Raw genomic sequence first — 17,742 nt, forward strand, 5'->3', positions numbered from 1 at the left:
CATTATTCATCAACTGGTTTCTGGTAAATTAACCTATTTCCCTCCCTTGGAGACTGTACAGGGAGTAGGGTGGCTGGGTTAAGGCAGGATTCAAGGATTCTAGAGTCCTTGGCTAAATACTATCACACAGACCTGAACTTCAACTTTAATTCTTTTGGCTGTGCTGCGCCTTTTGCACGATCTTAGTGGATCTTAGTTCCCCAACCAGGGATTGAATCTGGGCCCACGGCAGTGAAAGCACGGAGGCCTAACAACTGGACCACCAGGGAATTCCCAAGATTAATTCCTAACAGGATGATCGTTCCCTTGGAAAAATTCCACGTGACTATCAAAATTGCCACTACTATGTATATTCATGAACAGTTACAAAAGAAATGTTAAAAAAAAACCCCAAAACATCAGGTGGAAAGATTCACAGTAGACTTAAATGCTCAGGATAAGTAACTCTAAAATTGAACAGAAAGTTTAATGTCCTATCAGTTTTACTTTTACATATATCCCTAAATTTTTCAAATGACATTTACATAGTGTAAGATACTAACTTTGAATATTTACTCAATATCTCATACTCTAATTACCCCTCCTATTATTAATTCAGTATACTGGACATGATACTTAGAATGCCTGCTAAGGCAGAAGCTGTCATACTCTTTAATGCAGTGACTTATTTCTCTGGTGACAGTCAATGGGATCAGAAATTGGTACCTGACCCAAAGGAAGCTTGCAATAGTTGTCCAGTGTCCTATGAAATGGTCACTAATAGGTCCATGGGCACTAACAGGACTGCTTCACGTTGATGATAACTGGCTAATTCTATCAGTTCCCCTCTCTTCTAGAGTTTGAATGAGAAACAAATAGGAAGAATTAGATGACAACAGAGTAGGTAGAAAAGCAGAGAAACATAGAGATGGCAGTAAGCAGTGGAAACACAGATTAGCTGAATCACCATAAGACAGAATACTACAGTAGGGAGCAGTGGACACTTTTATTTAGAAAATATTATGACCAAATCTCTAGAGCTGAAACTATTTTCAGGGAACTAGTTATAATATTTTGCAGCGGCTCACTAAGCTACTAATGCAACCTTAAGAATGACGACGTTCCAGTTTACCATGAAGCCTAAGTGTAAGACGGCAAGTTTAAACTTGTGTGACAGTCCAAGTTTTTATGACACCTCACTATGAAACGTGTTCTTGTTCTGTACTTCACTGTGTATCTTCATAGTAAACCCTCATTACCTGATGGAATCTGAGTCTTCATAGCCTCACAAGGTTAGCATGATACCTGCAAATTTAGCACAGTCTCCACTGTACATAGACAATTGCTTCACAATGTAATAGTGGTTAACAACAAAAAAGGACCTGGTAATAAGTGTAAGTTCAACATAGAGAAGTAATTTTAAAAATTATGAGAAAGATGAGTATAAAAGAATGGTCACAGAAAGTATGCAGTCTCATTTACAGAACTGAGGACGCCATTTTAGATCAGTGTTTTCAAACTGGATTCTAAAAGTTTAGTGCAGAAATGTGTTTATGCTAGAAAGTCTTATGTTAAAATTAAACGAGTTTGTTTCCTTAAAAATTACAGGACTCGTTAGAGCCTTTAACATATAAATAAACCCTGTAAAATCTCCAAGATATAGAACATATAGTATTTCTCAGTTTCTTGGATCACAAAGCTCTTTCCTCTTCTTTTTTTTGTTTTGAAGGGGGGCAAGAGAAGGAAGAGGGAATGTGCCAGAACTATCTCCCAGAACTAGTGTTTTATGAAAAAAGAGCTTGGGAAACAATTCTTAGATCATACACATCCTAGATCATATGTACAAGGCTGTGAGTTCTGCTTGGCTATCCTAGTTTTCTTGTCTAAAATTATCTCTACTAGGTTGTTGCACAGAAGGAAGGTAAAAGGAGTTATGACTAAAATTATCTTCTTCCAGAATTATTATGTCAAATTATTAAACAAATTATTATGTCAAATTATTAAGAAGGTTTTTTTATTAAACAGGAAACATTCATAATGAATAAAAATTATTATACAAAATTTTATGGCTTTAAGAAGATTCCGTATAGATAGATGCTTTGCCTTGCTACATTTGGTATGTTGGAAATAAGCATTTAAAATCCTTCATGTACCACAACATAGGTATTAAAAGGCTTAAAAATACTTTGACTTTCTACCGTAAGGTTATATACGTTCATATTTTAAATTCACTTTAGAAGAAAATAAATTATTGGTAAACTGTATTATCTTGATTCTGTCCTATTAATAAATAAGCTTTTATCAATAACCAAACTTATATCTAGAACACAAGAGAACATTTCAATGCAATTTTCAGATAGAATAAATCACAACCATTATCTTTAGAGTAACAAAGAGAAAAAGGTACAAACCTGGGTGGCCTTTTCCAATTGTAATTTAAGATCTGTCAGTTCCATATTTGTATCATGTAGTTGTGCTTTCAGCTTTTCATTTTCAGCTAGAATTTGTTCATAAAGCTATACAAATTAGGGGAGAAGAACAAATTACTTTTCTGCTTTTTTACTATTTTAAGAAGATTTCCCATTGATTACTTTACAATATTAAAACAGAAAGATTAATGTAACATACGAACTATTAAAGAAAGCATTAAAAATATTTTAATGCTTTGTGGTCTCAAGGCAGAAATTTTTGGTTATTCAGGTGTATTTGTCCCACATAAACTCTTTAAAAACTAGTTCTGGTATTTAAAATTTATTACTTCACTAAAAATCCTAACTTTTCAGTTTGATTAAAAAAATTCAGTTATCTGATAAAGAGGGACCACACTGTGACCACAGCTGGAGTTCAGGAGCATTATGATTTTTATTTGGGGTCTCTGAGCTTTTCTGCCTATCATTCACTCTTTAATTCCTGATACTGAGATGGGAGTATCAGTTGCATTTATCATTATACTTGTATTATTTTTACTAAAGGTAAAAGGAAAGCAAAATATTTCTTGAACACTTTCATAGCACTTGAATCTACTACTTCTTTTTTCCTCATCTCTACTACTACAACCATAGATGTCTACAATCATCTCTTACCTAGATATTTCTATTATTAGAATTGTTCTCCTGACCTCTCTTTAATCTGTTTTATACAAAGCAGCAAGAGTTAAATTTTCAAAATGACAATCTAATAATTTTCATAGGCCAACCATTCCATTAACCTCCATACATTAAAAAACCCTTGAATGGCTTCCCAATGTTCTCAGTATAAGGAAATCCTTAAAACAGCCTGTAAGGCACTGATGGTTTGGTCCCAGCCTACACATCTGTAGGTGCAAACTCACACCACCATCCCCTTCGCTCTACTAGCCATACTGAAAATTTAATTACTTCAATACATCATGTACCCTCCCACCACCAGGCTGGTTTGTGTGCTTGCCCTTCTCTCCATCTGGAACACTTTTTTCTCCCATTTTTGCCAGTTAACTACTAATCATCCTTCTGTTCTTGGCTGAAGTGTTACTTCCTTAGGAAATCTATCCTTAGGCCCTGTCACTTTCTTTTGTTACACAATTTTATAAAACCGTTTCTTTATTTCAGGATAATGGTTTCAATTTAAAGATTATCCATTGATTTGTATCATTATATGATAAGGTCTGTCTGGAAGATGCTCATAAGAGCAGGGACAGGATCTCCATCTCCACTGCCCATGAGCAGAACTTCACTACTAATTTAAGCACAATTCAGTGTTCAGTTCTTTACTGAACGAATGAATCTTATTCCTAACATAAACTGACCCCCTACCTTCCTTTTCTTGTTGATTTGGCTTGTAAGAAAGTGGGTGATTCAAACAGCTGCCAAATACCTGGGGACATGTACAAATACCACACACCTTCCTCCTCCACAACAAACTTCATTAGGTTTATTCAAAGCTTACAATATGAAGAATCATGATCTTCAGAATTCTAGATTATTTTGTTGCCAGGACTTATTTCTTAATTAGTTCCATCCTTAACCCTTAACAGCACTTGAACTATCTCACAAGTTTTTCGGTTACCTAGGAAATACTATACTGTCCTGGGAAAAGCTATATTCTTTGTTTGGCTGCTTCCTATTAACAAATAAAGAAAAGATTTCACATGCACGCACAACACCCTCCCCCCCCTACCCCACATCTACTCAGTGCCCCCTTTAGCTCAACCACAGTATTACAGTACTGGCCTGAGAGACTTAAATGTGCAGGAAGTCCTGGGTACTTTCCCTTTTCCTTCAAATAAACAAATAGCTTTTTTTTTTTTTTTTTTTTTTACATCTGGTGTGTTAGTTTCTGCTTCATAACAAAGTGAATCAGTTATACATATACATATGTTCCCATATCTCTTCCCTCTTGCGTCTCCCTCCCTCCCACCCTCCCTATCTCACCCCTCTAGGTGGTCACAAAGCACTGAGCTGATCACCTGTGCTATGCGGCTGCTTCCCACTAGCTATCTATTTTATGTTTAGTAGTGTATATATGTCCATGCCACTCTCTCACTTTGTCACAGCTTACCCTTCCCCCTCCCCATATCTTCAAGTCCATTCTCTAGTAGGTCTGTGTCTTTGTTCCCATCTTACCCCTAGGTTCTTTATGACCTTTTTTTTTTTCTTAGATTCCATATATGTGTTAGCATACGGTATGTTTTTCTCTTTCTGACTTACTTCACTCTGTATGAAAGGCTCTAGGTCCATCCACCTCACTACAAATAACTCAATTTCATTTCTTTTTATGGCTGATTAATATTCCATTGTATATATGTGCCATATATATGTTCTTTATCCATTCATCCAATGATGGACACTTAGGTTGCTTCCATGTCCTGGCTATTGTAAATAGAGCTGCAATGAACATTTTGGGCCATGACTCTTGAATGAATGAAACCATGACTCTTGAATGAATGAAACCATGAATTATGGTTTTCTCAGGGTATATGCCCAGCAGTGGGATTGCTGGGTCGTATGGTAGTTCTATTTGTAGTTTTTTAAGGAACCTCCATACTGTTCTCCATAGTGGCTGTATCAATTTACATTCCCACCAGCAGTGCAAGAGGGTTCCCTTTTCTCCACACCCTCTCCAGCATTTATTGTTTCTAGATATTTTGATGATGGCCATTCTGACTGGTGTGAGATGATATCTCATTGTAGTTTTGATTTGCATTTCTCTAATGATTAATGATGTTGAGCATTCTTTCATGTGTTTGTTGGCACTCTGTATATCTTCTTTGGAGAAATGTCTAGTTAGGTCTTCTGCCCATTTTTGGATTGGGTTGTTTGTTTTTTTTATTGAGCTGCACGAGCTGCTTGTAAATTTTGGAGATTAATCCTTTGTCAGTTCCTTCATTTGCAAATGTTTTCTCCCATTCTGAGGGTTGTCTTTTGGTCTTGTTTATGGTTTCCTTTGCTGTGCAAAAGCTTTTAAGTTTCATTAGGTCCCATTTGTTTATTTTTGTTTTTATTTCCATTTCTCTAGGAGGTGGGTCAAAAAGGATCTTGCTGTGATTTATGTCATAGACTGTTCTGCCTATGTTTTCCCCTAAACAAATAGCTTTTTAAATTCTACTTACCATTAATTACCAAAAACTGAAAATTTAAGTAAGTTATTTCAATAAACTGATTTAATTATGAGTTTCCAGGAGTAATATCCAAACATAAAAATCTCAACAAAAAGATTATTTTTAATTAAATATAAATAAATAACCCAGTACCTTTTTAAAGTCAGTTGAATCATCCTTTTCTAGCCTGCTACTGTAAGGTTTTCTTTCTTCTGAGTAACTGTATGATCCAGAGCGACCCAGCAAGGAATCATACCGATCACTAGCTGATGTAGAACTGATTTCATATCTTCAAAAGATGAGTTTGAGTCAAAATCTTTATTATAGGCTTTCACAACTTACATTAACATGCATCCTAGTATATTAAACTAGATATTCCAAAATAGTAGGTAATATTCTCCTTCATCGGTTATCTAATTAACTTTCATGATATATAATAAATAAATGGGAAGTTATTTTTAACACTAATTTCCCTTAACTGAGAAGGGAAGTTCAAAATCTCTGTATTTGAAAGTCAAAACTGGTTTTACATCATGATGAATTATTTCAACAATTTTAAACTGTACATTTTTTTCCCCCACATTTTAACATCTCTAAAATCAGAACAAGGCTTACAATTGATGGGTATTATAGTTTAACTGGTAGCACTTTTCCTTTTTTTAAGTGGCATACAATTGTATTTTAAAATTAGTAACATTTTAGATGATGAACTAACTAGTCTATCCGAAGTGATAGATAGTACTATGCCATTTTATATAAGGGACTTGATTGTCTGTGAATTTTGGTATCCGCTGCGGAAGCCGGGGCGGGACGGGGTGGGGTGGGGGGGAATCCTGGAACCAATCCCTCAGGGATACCGAGGGACAACAGAACAGTTTGTCCTAAACAAGAAGAACATATCTCATTTGAAAATGAGGATCCTCTTATTATCTAGTTCTGAATTTGTGTTACTTTTTCTGATAAATGCTACTGCCTCTACACTTCAATTCAATAGAATCATCAGTATATAAAAATTTGTTCTTAGTTTTTACAAAGCTTTGGTTAACAATTATGGGCAAGAGGAACAAAAATTAGATTCAAGGATATTGTGGAGGTTCTCTGAAAAGATGAACAATTTGAGCTAGATGACACTTTTAAAAAGTGTCTTCATTGGTTTTCTTTTATCTGAAGCAGGGATAAAAGAGAAGATTCTGAATACCTAGTGAAATAAATTTCTGGTGGGTTTCATCAGTCTCTGATGTGAATAATGAGATGGTCAGTGTTGAAGTAACTTAGGATGGTTAGGAAAACTAAGAAAAGTTATCACTGTTGCAAAGATCTGAGAAAAAGTCTTTCTTAGTGACTTACTGTAACTATTGAACTAGAAGTAAAGCCATTGATAAAGAAAGCTATTAACACTTATCAGGTCATCTAAATATCTACAGATTTTTTTATTAAAATAATTCTACCAACTTAAAAAATTTATAAATATCTAGAAATATATTTTTAGAAAGGATAAAAATGAGTAAAAGGTCAGTAAAAGAAAAGAAAAAAAAAAAGTAAAACATACCTAGAAATGGAATCCGTCTATAAAGAGAGAAAAACATAAGCATAACTAAATTTTTATGCTTTCATTAAAGTAACTTATTGATTTATCAAGAAAATTTAACATCAATACTATTTTCACACTATTAAACTAACACCTAGTTATTATATACACTTTAATGTAGTTGTTCTTACAAAGAAATTCTAGAACAGTCACTGTATATTTCTACTTGTCTAATACTATACAATTACATTTGCCAATTTATAGTCATATTTTGCGAATTTCTACAAAATGGCACCATACATTATTTTTTTAATTAGAAGGAAAAAAAAGAGAGACTAAGACATATCCATTACTTACAACCTGTTTAGCAGGAAAAAGTAACATTTATATTAAGAAATGCAAGTTTATTATGGGACATCTCAAAGCAATTATCTTTCCCATTTTTGTTTTTGAGGCCATCGGAGACAAACAAATGAATGCCTAAAGTATTTTATGTATGACAGTATATACATATTTTGCTTAAAATTTATTTTCTGGAAATCCAGCTATACGTTCCTTCAAAGTTTAGCAATTAGGAGACAGGAAATTATAATTAATTTTCTTAAGCAAGTGGTATGCTATACTGAAGTTCCAAAACTCTTCTTATCTAAATAGTGAAATGATTAATAGGATAAAATAGTCTTATTGAAGTCAAAGAATTTTTTGGGGATGGTCATCTTTAGCTCTTTCTCTTTCTACTGAAACACGCAATCTATAATTTTCTATAAAATAACTATTCAGAAACGGTTTGTTAAATTTCTGAAATTAGATATTTATACTTACCCTGAATGCACTGTGAAATTACTGGGTTCCTTTGGGACTGTCTGAAGTCTCATTCAGACTAAAAATGTCTTCCTAAGTCTATTTAAGTTTCCTTTGCAAAACCAATTTCTTACCTGCTTCCTATTTTTTTGATGTAATGCTTTACTTTATTGATTTATTCTTTAGTTTTATAATAATGAACAATTTTGAAGTTAAATTTCAATTTTCATGATATCATTCAAATTCATAAGCTGCTAAAAGAGTAGATTTTGAAAGTTCTTATCACAAGAAAAAAAACTTGTACTTATGTGTGGTGATGATGTTAACTGGACTTATTGTGCTAATCATTTCACAATACACAAATATTAAATAACAACTTTGTACATGTGCAACTAATATAATGTTATATGTCAATTATATCTCAATTTAAAAAAAGAGCAGAAACAAACAAAAGATATTATTTATCCAAATTCAGGAAACTAGCCACACATGAAATAAAATGTATACATATCAAATGAAAACATCACATCTCACCTCACAGTCTGCACTCTGGTTCACTGATTTAAAATTTAAGAATAAATAAAAACTCCAAGTAGTCACAGAAATCACTCAAATTCTATTTCTTTGCCTTTAAAAAGCATGGTTTTTAAAGTATTGGTTATGTTTTATATTTTAAAAATTGTAGTAGAAAGCACATAAAACAAAACATACCATGTAAGCCACTTTTAAGAGTATAGTTCAGTAGCGCTGACAATATTCACACTGTTGTGCAACAGCTCTCTAGAATTTTTTTCATCTTGCAAAACTGTGATTTTATACTCATTAAACAAATCCCCATATCCTCCTACCCCTAGCTCCCGGCAACCACAATTCTACTTTCTGCTACCCATGAGTTTGAATACTCTAGGTACCTCATTTAAGTGGAATCATACACTATGTGTTTCTTGTGACCTGCTTATTTCATTTAGCATAATGTCCTTGTGGTTCCATGTGTTTTAAAATTATTTTTCCAAAGTAAAAATGTCCTTTAAGTTTTTCTGATTACAGTACCATAAGCTCATATAAAATACCACAGTATAAAAAGTTCCTCTATAATTCCCCATCTCTCAAACACCCTAGATAACCACTGTTAATCTTTTCTGTATACATATCTTTGTGAACACATAAAATATCTATCCATGCAAATACATTCTGATATATTCCCAACTAATAGACAATGAGGATGTTTTCAATATTTTGCTTCAAGAGCCATGCTGCTGTTAACACTTTAGACTTGTTTTTCCAAACTTAAGTCATTTCATTGGGAATATATTTCTCAAAGTGGAATTGCTAAGCTAAAAGGCATGAACTTTTTCTCAAGCCTTCAGATTTGTACTGCTAAACTGATTTCCCAAGAAAACATATTAATTATAATCCCAAAATCTTATATGAAAATGCCTATTTCAATACTAATCACGCCAAACCTAAGCATTATTAACCTTTGCCAATTTCACTTTTGTATTAATTGTTTGGTTATTAATGAGAGTAAATGTACTTTAAGCTTGTTGGCCATTTATATTTCTTCTTTTGTAACATTTATAAATTTCATGGATTCTGCCTCTGTTTTACTGTCTTTTAAATAGTACAAATATCTTTTAAGTGCTACAAAAGAGGGCTAAGCTTATTTACTTTTTAAAAATTTATTTATTTATTTATGGCTGCATTGGGTTTTCATTGCTGCGCACAGGCTTCCTCTAGTTGCGGCAAGTGGGGGCTACTCTTCGCTGCGGTGCGCGGGCTTCTCACTGCGGTGGCTTCTTTTGTTGTGGAGCATGGGCTCTAGGCGCACAGGCTTCAGCAGTTGTGGCTCACGGGCTCTAGGGCACAGGCTCAGTAGTTGTGGCGCATGGGCTTAGTTGCTCCACGGCCTGTGGGATCTTCCTGGACCAGGGATCGAACCCGTATCCCCTGCATTGGCAGGCGGATTCATAACCACTGCACCATCAGGGAAGTCCAGCTTATTTACTTTTTTTTTTTTTTGCGGTACGTGGGCCTCTCACTGTTGTGGCCTCTCCCATTGCGGAGCACAGGCTACAGATGCACAGGCTCAGCGGCCATGGCTCATGGGCCCAGCCGCTCCGCGGCATGTGGGATCTTCCTGGACCGGGGCACGAACCCATGTCCCCTGCATCGGCAGGTGGACTCTCAACCACTGCGCCACCAGGGAAGCCCCAGCTTATTTACTTTTAACTGAGCAAATGTGTCTCAATTTTAATAAGGGCATCTTTTTTGCCATTTTCTAGCTTTACATGTTTAAATAATCAAATCTGCTAATCTTTTCTTTTTAGTTTCTCGCCTTGGTGTCTGTCTTACTTAAATTTTTGATTTATTACTAATGTTCTTTTCATGGTAAAAGTTTTATCATCCAATAGTTTAATGAAAGCAAATTATAATAACCCAAGCAACAGAAGCCCCATTTTTGGAAAGAATGAACCATATTATGATAAAGTAATTCAAATTTCACCTTAATTTTAATTTATATCTTGAAGGTAGCTTCACAGGTAATTCAAAATATTTAACAACTTTTCGGCAACTTACAATTTAGTTTGAAGCGAAAAAGTATATGCTACAAAGCCATTTTTCAAATTGGTGAACTGGGATTCTATAAACTGAATACAAGTTTTGTTTATCAAACACACTTCTGAGGTAATGATAAAATGCACCGAACAATTATATTGCTCATACTTTTTCACAGAAAAAAAAAGGGCTGATGCTACAAATTTTCATAAGAGAGCAACACTTATTTAGTGGAAGCACTTTTCTAGTCTATTGTAAAGACACTATGGGTTAGTGTCTTAACCTCCACTCTTCCTTTTCCTCATGGTACAGCAGTCATTAAGTTTAGATGAGATGGTACGTAGCCCACATTAGCAGCAAAACGGCTGCAATATATCAGTGGTAGGCCTTGTCTGACATAGAGGGTTGTGTAATATAACTGAATTATAAAAAATTCTCTTTGTTTAATCCAGTTTAAGCTGGGTTTTGCATTACTTGTAACTGAAAAAAATGCTAGAACAAAGTAAGATCCAAACAATCCTCTAGTTTTAAAATGAACAAAGACTATTTAAATTGTTTGGAACTAAGAAAAATTTTCTTCATAGAAACAATATTCTACTCAACCTTAATGTATCTCATGTATAATTTTAACAGTAAAACTTAAATACAACATATATCAATATGCTTCAAAATTTGTAAGCCAGAAAACTTTGTAAGCCAGAATATCTTTCCCCTCCTATCCCAGCCTGCTGGGATAGGAGATCTGGGGGATATGGCAGTGAGAAGGGTCAGCTGGAGATGGTTTACTAATTCCTTTGCTTTTGTTTACCTGTCCATTGTTTTTCCTTGAAAGATGGGAGTTCATAGTGTACCAATGGGCAAGGAAGATGATGGACAAGTTTACAGAATATAATAAAGAAGAGGCATAGGTGAAATGGGGGAGTGCTGACAACTGATAGGCAAAGGGTTTAAAAATGACAAAACTTTTGCCCTGCAAATAATTTACCCTTGTTAGTAATTAATTTCTCAATCTGTCTGGCTATCTAAAGGTAAAATAAAAGTAACTTTTGGGTCAAAATAGGCCCTAAGAGTAATGTCCAGAGTCACCTAGCACAGAGAACCAACTTCTGGGCACTTCACATTATTGTAGATTCCTGCGATTGAAAGTAATTTTAACAGCTTTATGTAGGAACGCCAAGTCAAAATGAAGAAAATATGATCAGAATACGATTTCAGGCTAGACAGTGCTGAGTATAAAAGATTAAGACTAACTTCTGTTGTACAGATCTACCCTTATGTGAATACAGCTCTTCTAAGTATGTCAGCTTTGTGCACAGCCAAACAATAGGGAACAGAGGGGCAAAAAAACTAGTGGGAAGAAACTTTCATCATTTGCTAGCTATGCAACCTTGTCATTCAAACTTGCCTTAGTTTCTTCATCAATACTGAGGGGGCGAGGTGGGGGGGCTTTTCCTGAAGATTATTGAGGAAGATCAGCTGTGATAATGAATGTAAAATCCTTTAGAGACACTACATTTCTAAACAAATGTAAAGCAAGTTAAAATGACCTATTATCTTCTCCAGAATACAACTTTGCCATTTACAAAACTAAAGTCTGGATCTGGTAAGGTATGCACTACTTCTGGATATTCTTTAGATACTTTTCTTTGGTCAAAGGTTATTACAGGTAGCCCCTGCTTTTCAAAAGTTCGTTTACGCCACTTTGCTTTTACAAAAAAAGGCAAAAAGTGCAAACAGTACTCAACATGTTTTACAGCGAGCCATTATAGAGGCAGCACACCCTCAGCAGCAAAAGAGACACCGCCAAGCTCCTTCCCTGGGAACTACACTCAGTTTAAGCTGCCACAGCTTTGGACTGTGTCTTTGAGCACCACGATTTATCTCAATTTATCTCTTGCATCCGGTAGCAAGATGTGTCCTAAGGTAATTCCCTCTTCACTTTATGTGGCTTACTGAAGATTATGGAACACTCTACTTTTGGACAGCAGTGGAAAACTGTATTCTCTTCTTTGTTTTTTCTTTTCAACTTTGAAGGTTAATTTACATATTTCTTTTCAACTTTGAAGGTTCATACAATAAACTACATCCACTTAGAGAACACAGTTTGATGAGTTTTGACAGTTGTGTATATCCAAAAAAATACCTCTACAATCAAGATCTAGAACAATTCCTAATGTCTCTAAAATACTCTTTGTGCCCCTTTCCAGTCCCTCCACGCCTGATTCCAGAAAACCACTGATGGTCTACCCCCAGCAGGCAGGTACAGTGTGCAGTAACTGTCTGACATGAATAAATATAAACACAAGTAAAAAGTAACCCTTAAAAAATACGAATACTTCTAAATACAAAAAATAATGTTATTTACCTGAGTTTCTTTCTTATTGGATCCCTCTTCTGTATCAGATTGTTGTTCTTGTTCATTTTCATCACTCTAAAATAGATTTTAGAAAAGTAAAGATAAATTTCAAACGGTTAATATTTAAATACATTAGGGTTTTCGTAATTTAAAAGGACCCTTGAGAAAAACCTAACAGGAAATGGATCAAAAGGAAAACTTTTTTAAGTGTGACATTTTTTGCCTTATTTAGAGGAAGCCTATTTTGTCTGCATGGTACAATATAAGTAGGTTAGTGTATACGGTGAAGAAAGACCATCTACCTAACATTCTGATTTAGGAAACACATACTGGGGATGAGGAAGCTGGAGGCTTAGCATGAAAAAGATGATACTCAATTTTATATTGTAATGTTACGGCGTGTACTTTAATAGTCAATATAGATACTATGTAGCTGCTCAACTATAATGAGGGAGCAAAAATAGGAAACTCATTAAGTAAGAAAAACTCTATTCTATAAGCTTGGCAAGATTTATACAATGGTCCTATTATATTTAGGTAGTTCAGCTATCTAGAAATTTTTTGGGAATTTACAGCACACCAAATAGAAAACTAAGGTCTCAGTAGGCTAAAAACCTAGACTCCCAGACAATAGGAATGTTCTACTAGAAGGCCTGAACATCTCAACAAACCATAAAGGACTGAAAGAAAAGGGAAATTTGCAATCAAACATATCTGGCTCAGGCTCACTATAAAAATACCGCAGGCTTTAAAACTAAATCATCCTATTTCACACTGGTACAGCTATTTTCAGCTCTGTGACTTAGTGTAAATTTATTAAAAAAAATTTTGAGCCACAGTTATCTCCTCCACAAGTGGGGATAAAAACCTTATAGAATTGCCCTAAGGATTATAGAGGATCTTTGTACAAACTATCATGTGGTACCTAGCAAAAATGATATGTGAAGTTACTAAGTGAACAGGAGAAATCAATGCTCCTAATGCCAGTATTACTTATTAATATAAATGTACTAATTCCGCAACACGAACTAATTGTCTTTATGTGTTACTGTTTCTTCCTGTGAAGAACACAGGAACTGGAAATTTAAAAAGTGGGGAGGGGGACTTCCCTGGTGGCACAGTGGTTAAGAATCCGCCTGCCAATGCAGGGGACACGAGTTTGATCCCTGGTCCAGGAAGATCCCACATGCCGTGGAGCAACTAAGCCCATGCGCCACAACTACTGAGCCTGCACTCTAGAGCCTGTGAGCCACGACTACTGAGCCCGCGTGCCTAGAGCCCGTGCTCCACAACAAGAGAAGCCACCGCAATGAGAAGCCCGTGCACCGCAACAAAGAGTAGCCCCCACTTGCCGCAACTAGAGAAAGCCCGAGCGCAGCAACGAAAACCCACCGCAGCCAAAAATAAATAAATTTATTTAAAAAGAAAAAAAAAAGTGGGGAGGCTCAGAGGTCCTGAAAAGTAGTAACTAAGAAAAAAAAAAAAAAGGAAACCTAATAATATAACAGAGTAAAAACACTACCTTATCTTTGACAGAGCCCTTGGTTCTTTTTGTATATTTTCTGACATAGGTTCAATCATGAGGCCATGAAAAGGGAAGGAGACTTGTGCTGATGGTTGATTAGAACACAATTCAACGCAAGCTCAAATTAAAAAGATGAGTATTGCCCATATGGATCTCAGGAAGAATTCTTATAATGCTGGTTAAGTGTATGACTCCAGAAAGTGGATTTTTGAAGGGAGAGCTGGTATAAATAAAATTGGGGAAAAATAAATACCATATAATAAAACTTTGCCTGTTAACCCCCTAATACATATAAGTTATTAAAAAGATAATTTTTAAATAGTAAGAGTTACTATGTTAAGGTGCTAAGACTGTGAGGTTTTATGTTACTCCTATTAAAATGTTACTGGGCAATCAGTGAGAATCAACCAGACATCATGTACTTCCTGACAGAGGACAAAACACCCTGCCAAGAAAATACTGAACCAAAATCTGATCATTTCTCTACCTCAAACTACCAATTTATAGGAAACATAAAAAGCTACATGACTGTGTTAAACTACAGTTCAGGGATATAACCCAGTTCATTAAAAAATAACTGTAAGAAAAAAAGAGATGGAGGACATAACTGATTACAAGAGACTTTAAAGAAATAACTAATCATAATGTATGGTCCTTATTTGGTTTCTACTCAAATTAGCAAAGTATAAAATTAGAACAGGGACTTCCCTGGTGGTCCAGTGGGTAAGACTGTGCTCCCAATGCAGGGGGCCCGGGTTTGATCCCTGGTCGGGGAACTAGATCCCGCACGCATGCCGCAACTGAGAGTTCACATGCCGCAACTAAGAGTCCTCATGCCTCAACTAAAAGACCCCGCATGCTGCAACTAAGACCTGGCGATGCCAAAATAAATAAATAAATAACTATTTAGGACTTCCCTGGTGGCGCAGTGAGAATCTGCCTGCCAATGCAGGGGACACAGGTTCGAGTCCTGGTCTGGGAAGATCCCACATGCCGTGGAGCAACTAAGCCCGTGCACCACAACTACTGACCCTGCGCTCTAGAGCCCCCGAGCCACAACTACTGAGCCCACACCCTGCAACTACTGAAGCCCGTGTGCCTAGAGCCTGTGCTCCATAACAAGAGAAGCCACTGCAATGAGAAGGCTGAGCACCGCAACAAAGAGTAGCCCCCACTCACCACAGTTAGAGAAAGCCCATGCGCAACAACCCAACGCAGCCAAAAATAAAACAGTCTATGGCAAAACTGAGAAATCTAACACTAAATGCCTACTGAGGAGGGTCTCGCAACAGAGCAAATAAATTCTAGCCATATGCCCAGAAAGATTCAGGAATTGTAGATTTAAAAAAAACCAAAAATAAATAAAATAACTATTTAAAAAATAAAATAAAATTACAATAAACCATTTATGGTAATATGAGTCAACAGGACATTAAAACTGACTGAATATTCAATATTAAGGATTTATTGTCAATTTATTTAAAAATAAACATGATCATGGTATTGTGATCACTTATTATATGATAACGTATTGTGGTTACTTTTATTATTTTTTAAAAATAAAATTCTAATATTTTTAAAAAAGGTGTCCTTATTTCTTAAAAATACAGACTGAGGGCTTCCCTGGTGGCACAGTGGTTGGGAGTCCGCCTGCTGATGCAGGGGACGCGGGTTTGTGCCCCGGTCCGGGAGGATCCCACATGCCGCGGAGCGGCTGGGCCCCTGAGCCATGGCCGCTGAGCCTGCGCGTCCGGAGCCTGTTGCTCCGCAGCGGGAGAGGCCACAGCAGTGAGAGGCCCGTGTACCGCAAAAAATAAAAAAAAAATACAGAATGAAGTTTTTACATATAAAATGATATTACTAAGATTTTCTTCAAAATAATATGGGAGTTGGGAAAGTGGTGGGGATTTAGTTTAAACAATAAATACCTGGGGTAGGGCCATATACTTTTTTATGTTTGAACTTTTCTGTATTAAAAAATTTTTTTAATGAAAAAAAAAACAACTGGCTAAAAAAACAATCCTCCCAAAACCAAATTATTTTTGCCTTCGTGTAGGTATATGTTGTATTGAAACAGTATAAATTTCACTTTAACCACGTTACCCCACAGCTCTTCTTTCTCTTGCATATGAATATCAATGTCAGGCATACAATCAGGAATCAAGAAAAAAAATTAAATTTATAGGATTGTTATAATTTGATAAGTAAAGCACTGCATCTATCCAGCATCACTTGAGATGGAAATAATTGTTATGTATATCATAATCATATTCATGAAAATAGGATTAAATGTAAAGCATCTTTCTTTCACGAACCGCTAAGATAAATGAGCAGTTTAGCCATTATACAATAATCAACATTTGTACACTGAGCTGCAGCCATTATTATTTTTATTCCAATATTGGGACAGTATTCTTACTTTTAATACCAGAAATCTAAGTAGTTGTTTATTCTTGTAAAGAAGAACTCTTCTGATTTAAATAAGTCAGCTCAAACACATAGTGATGATCTAAAGAATATATAATCTGAGGCATATAAGAAATCATTAGTGTACATTCTTGGAAAGATTAAGCATACTATCAAGTAGTTATATTTTAATAGGTTCTCACATCTTGTGTCCAGAATGAAACTCCTGTAGATCTTCTTTTCTCTCTTGGTCGTCGTCGTTCTCTGATTGATTTAGGTTGTGATTTATCTTCTCCCTCTTTTTCTTCTTCTCTCTTTTCTCCCTCTGTTAAGGATTAAAATTATTCATATGGCAGCCATGTATCTTGATAGTATTTTGCAGTGTGACTTAGAAAATAATTCTAAGTCAACCTCCTTTGTGAAGCCTTCTAAAATTCTCTAATCAGAAATAAATTTTGCCCCTCCCAGCGCTCCTATAACATGTGGCTTAAACATGTATCTGTATCTCTCATTAGATATGTTTTTGAGAATCAAGATAAGAACTGATTTAAATTACTTCATTTTTCTAGTGCCCAAAACAAAAATTTTGCTAAAAAGACACACTTACTATTTGCTGAACAGAAAATAATTGAATCCTATGAAGAGAATGGGGTCCCAGTTATTAACATCTGACAGGAAGATAGTTATTATACCTAACATTAACACTTCAAGATAGTTATTATAACCAAACAGTGCATAATGATGGAACAGCTAGTGGGCATCATACGAATTTATCAGTTTCTGCTTCTACCATTCCCAGTCTTCCTTCAGCAGTAGAATGAATACAGTAGTCATTGAATTTTCTATTAGTATCTAAGAGCAAACCTTTTTTGTGTTGCTGGGAAAAAAATTATCTTTTATTAAAAACAAATCAATGTAAACAAATGTTAGTCTTCAAATTTGTTCCCTTCCTGGGATAGTTAAAATAGCTTCAGACTCACATACTAGAAGAATATTAGGGCCTCTGAATATGCTGT

General features: G+C 35.4%; 1 protein-coding gene across 6 annotated transcripts in view; it reads right to left on the reverse strand.

The window, feature by feature from the left end:
- The window catches only part of PPP1R12A (protein phosphatase 1 regulatory subunit 12A), a 150,909-nt gene that overhangs the window by 10,892 nt on the left and 122,275 nt on the right, over nt 1–17,742 (reverse strand). For all 6 annotated transcript variants that reach the window (XM_067697436.1, XM_067697434.1, XM_067697432.1 and 3 more), the window contains 5 exons: nt 16,930–17,051; nt 12,805–12,870; nt 7,104–7,120; nt 5,708–5,843; nt 2,391–2,495 (listed from right to left, as the gene is read on the reverse strand). In XM_067697436.1, coding sequence (XP_067553537.1) covers nt 2,391–2,495; nt 5,708–5,843; nt 7,104–7,120; nt 12,805–12,870; nt 16,930–17,051 — 446 coding nt within the window. The remainder of the gene's footprint in view (nt 1–2,390; nt 2,496–5,707; nt 5,844–7,103; nt 7,121–12,804; nt 12,871–16,929; nt 17,052–17,742) is intronic.

Source organism: Pseudorca crassidens, chromosome 11 (genome assembly GCF_039906515.1).
Source record: "Pseudorca crassidens isolate mPseCra1 chromosome 11, mPseCra1.hap1, whole genome shotgun sequence".
Taxonomy (NCBI): Eukaryota; Metazoa; Chordata; class Mammalia; order Artiodactyla; family Delphinidae; genus Pseudorca; species Pseudorca crassidens.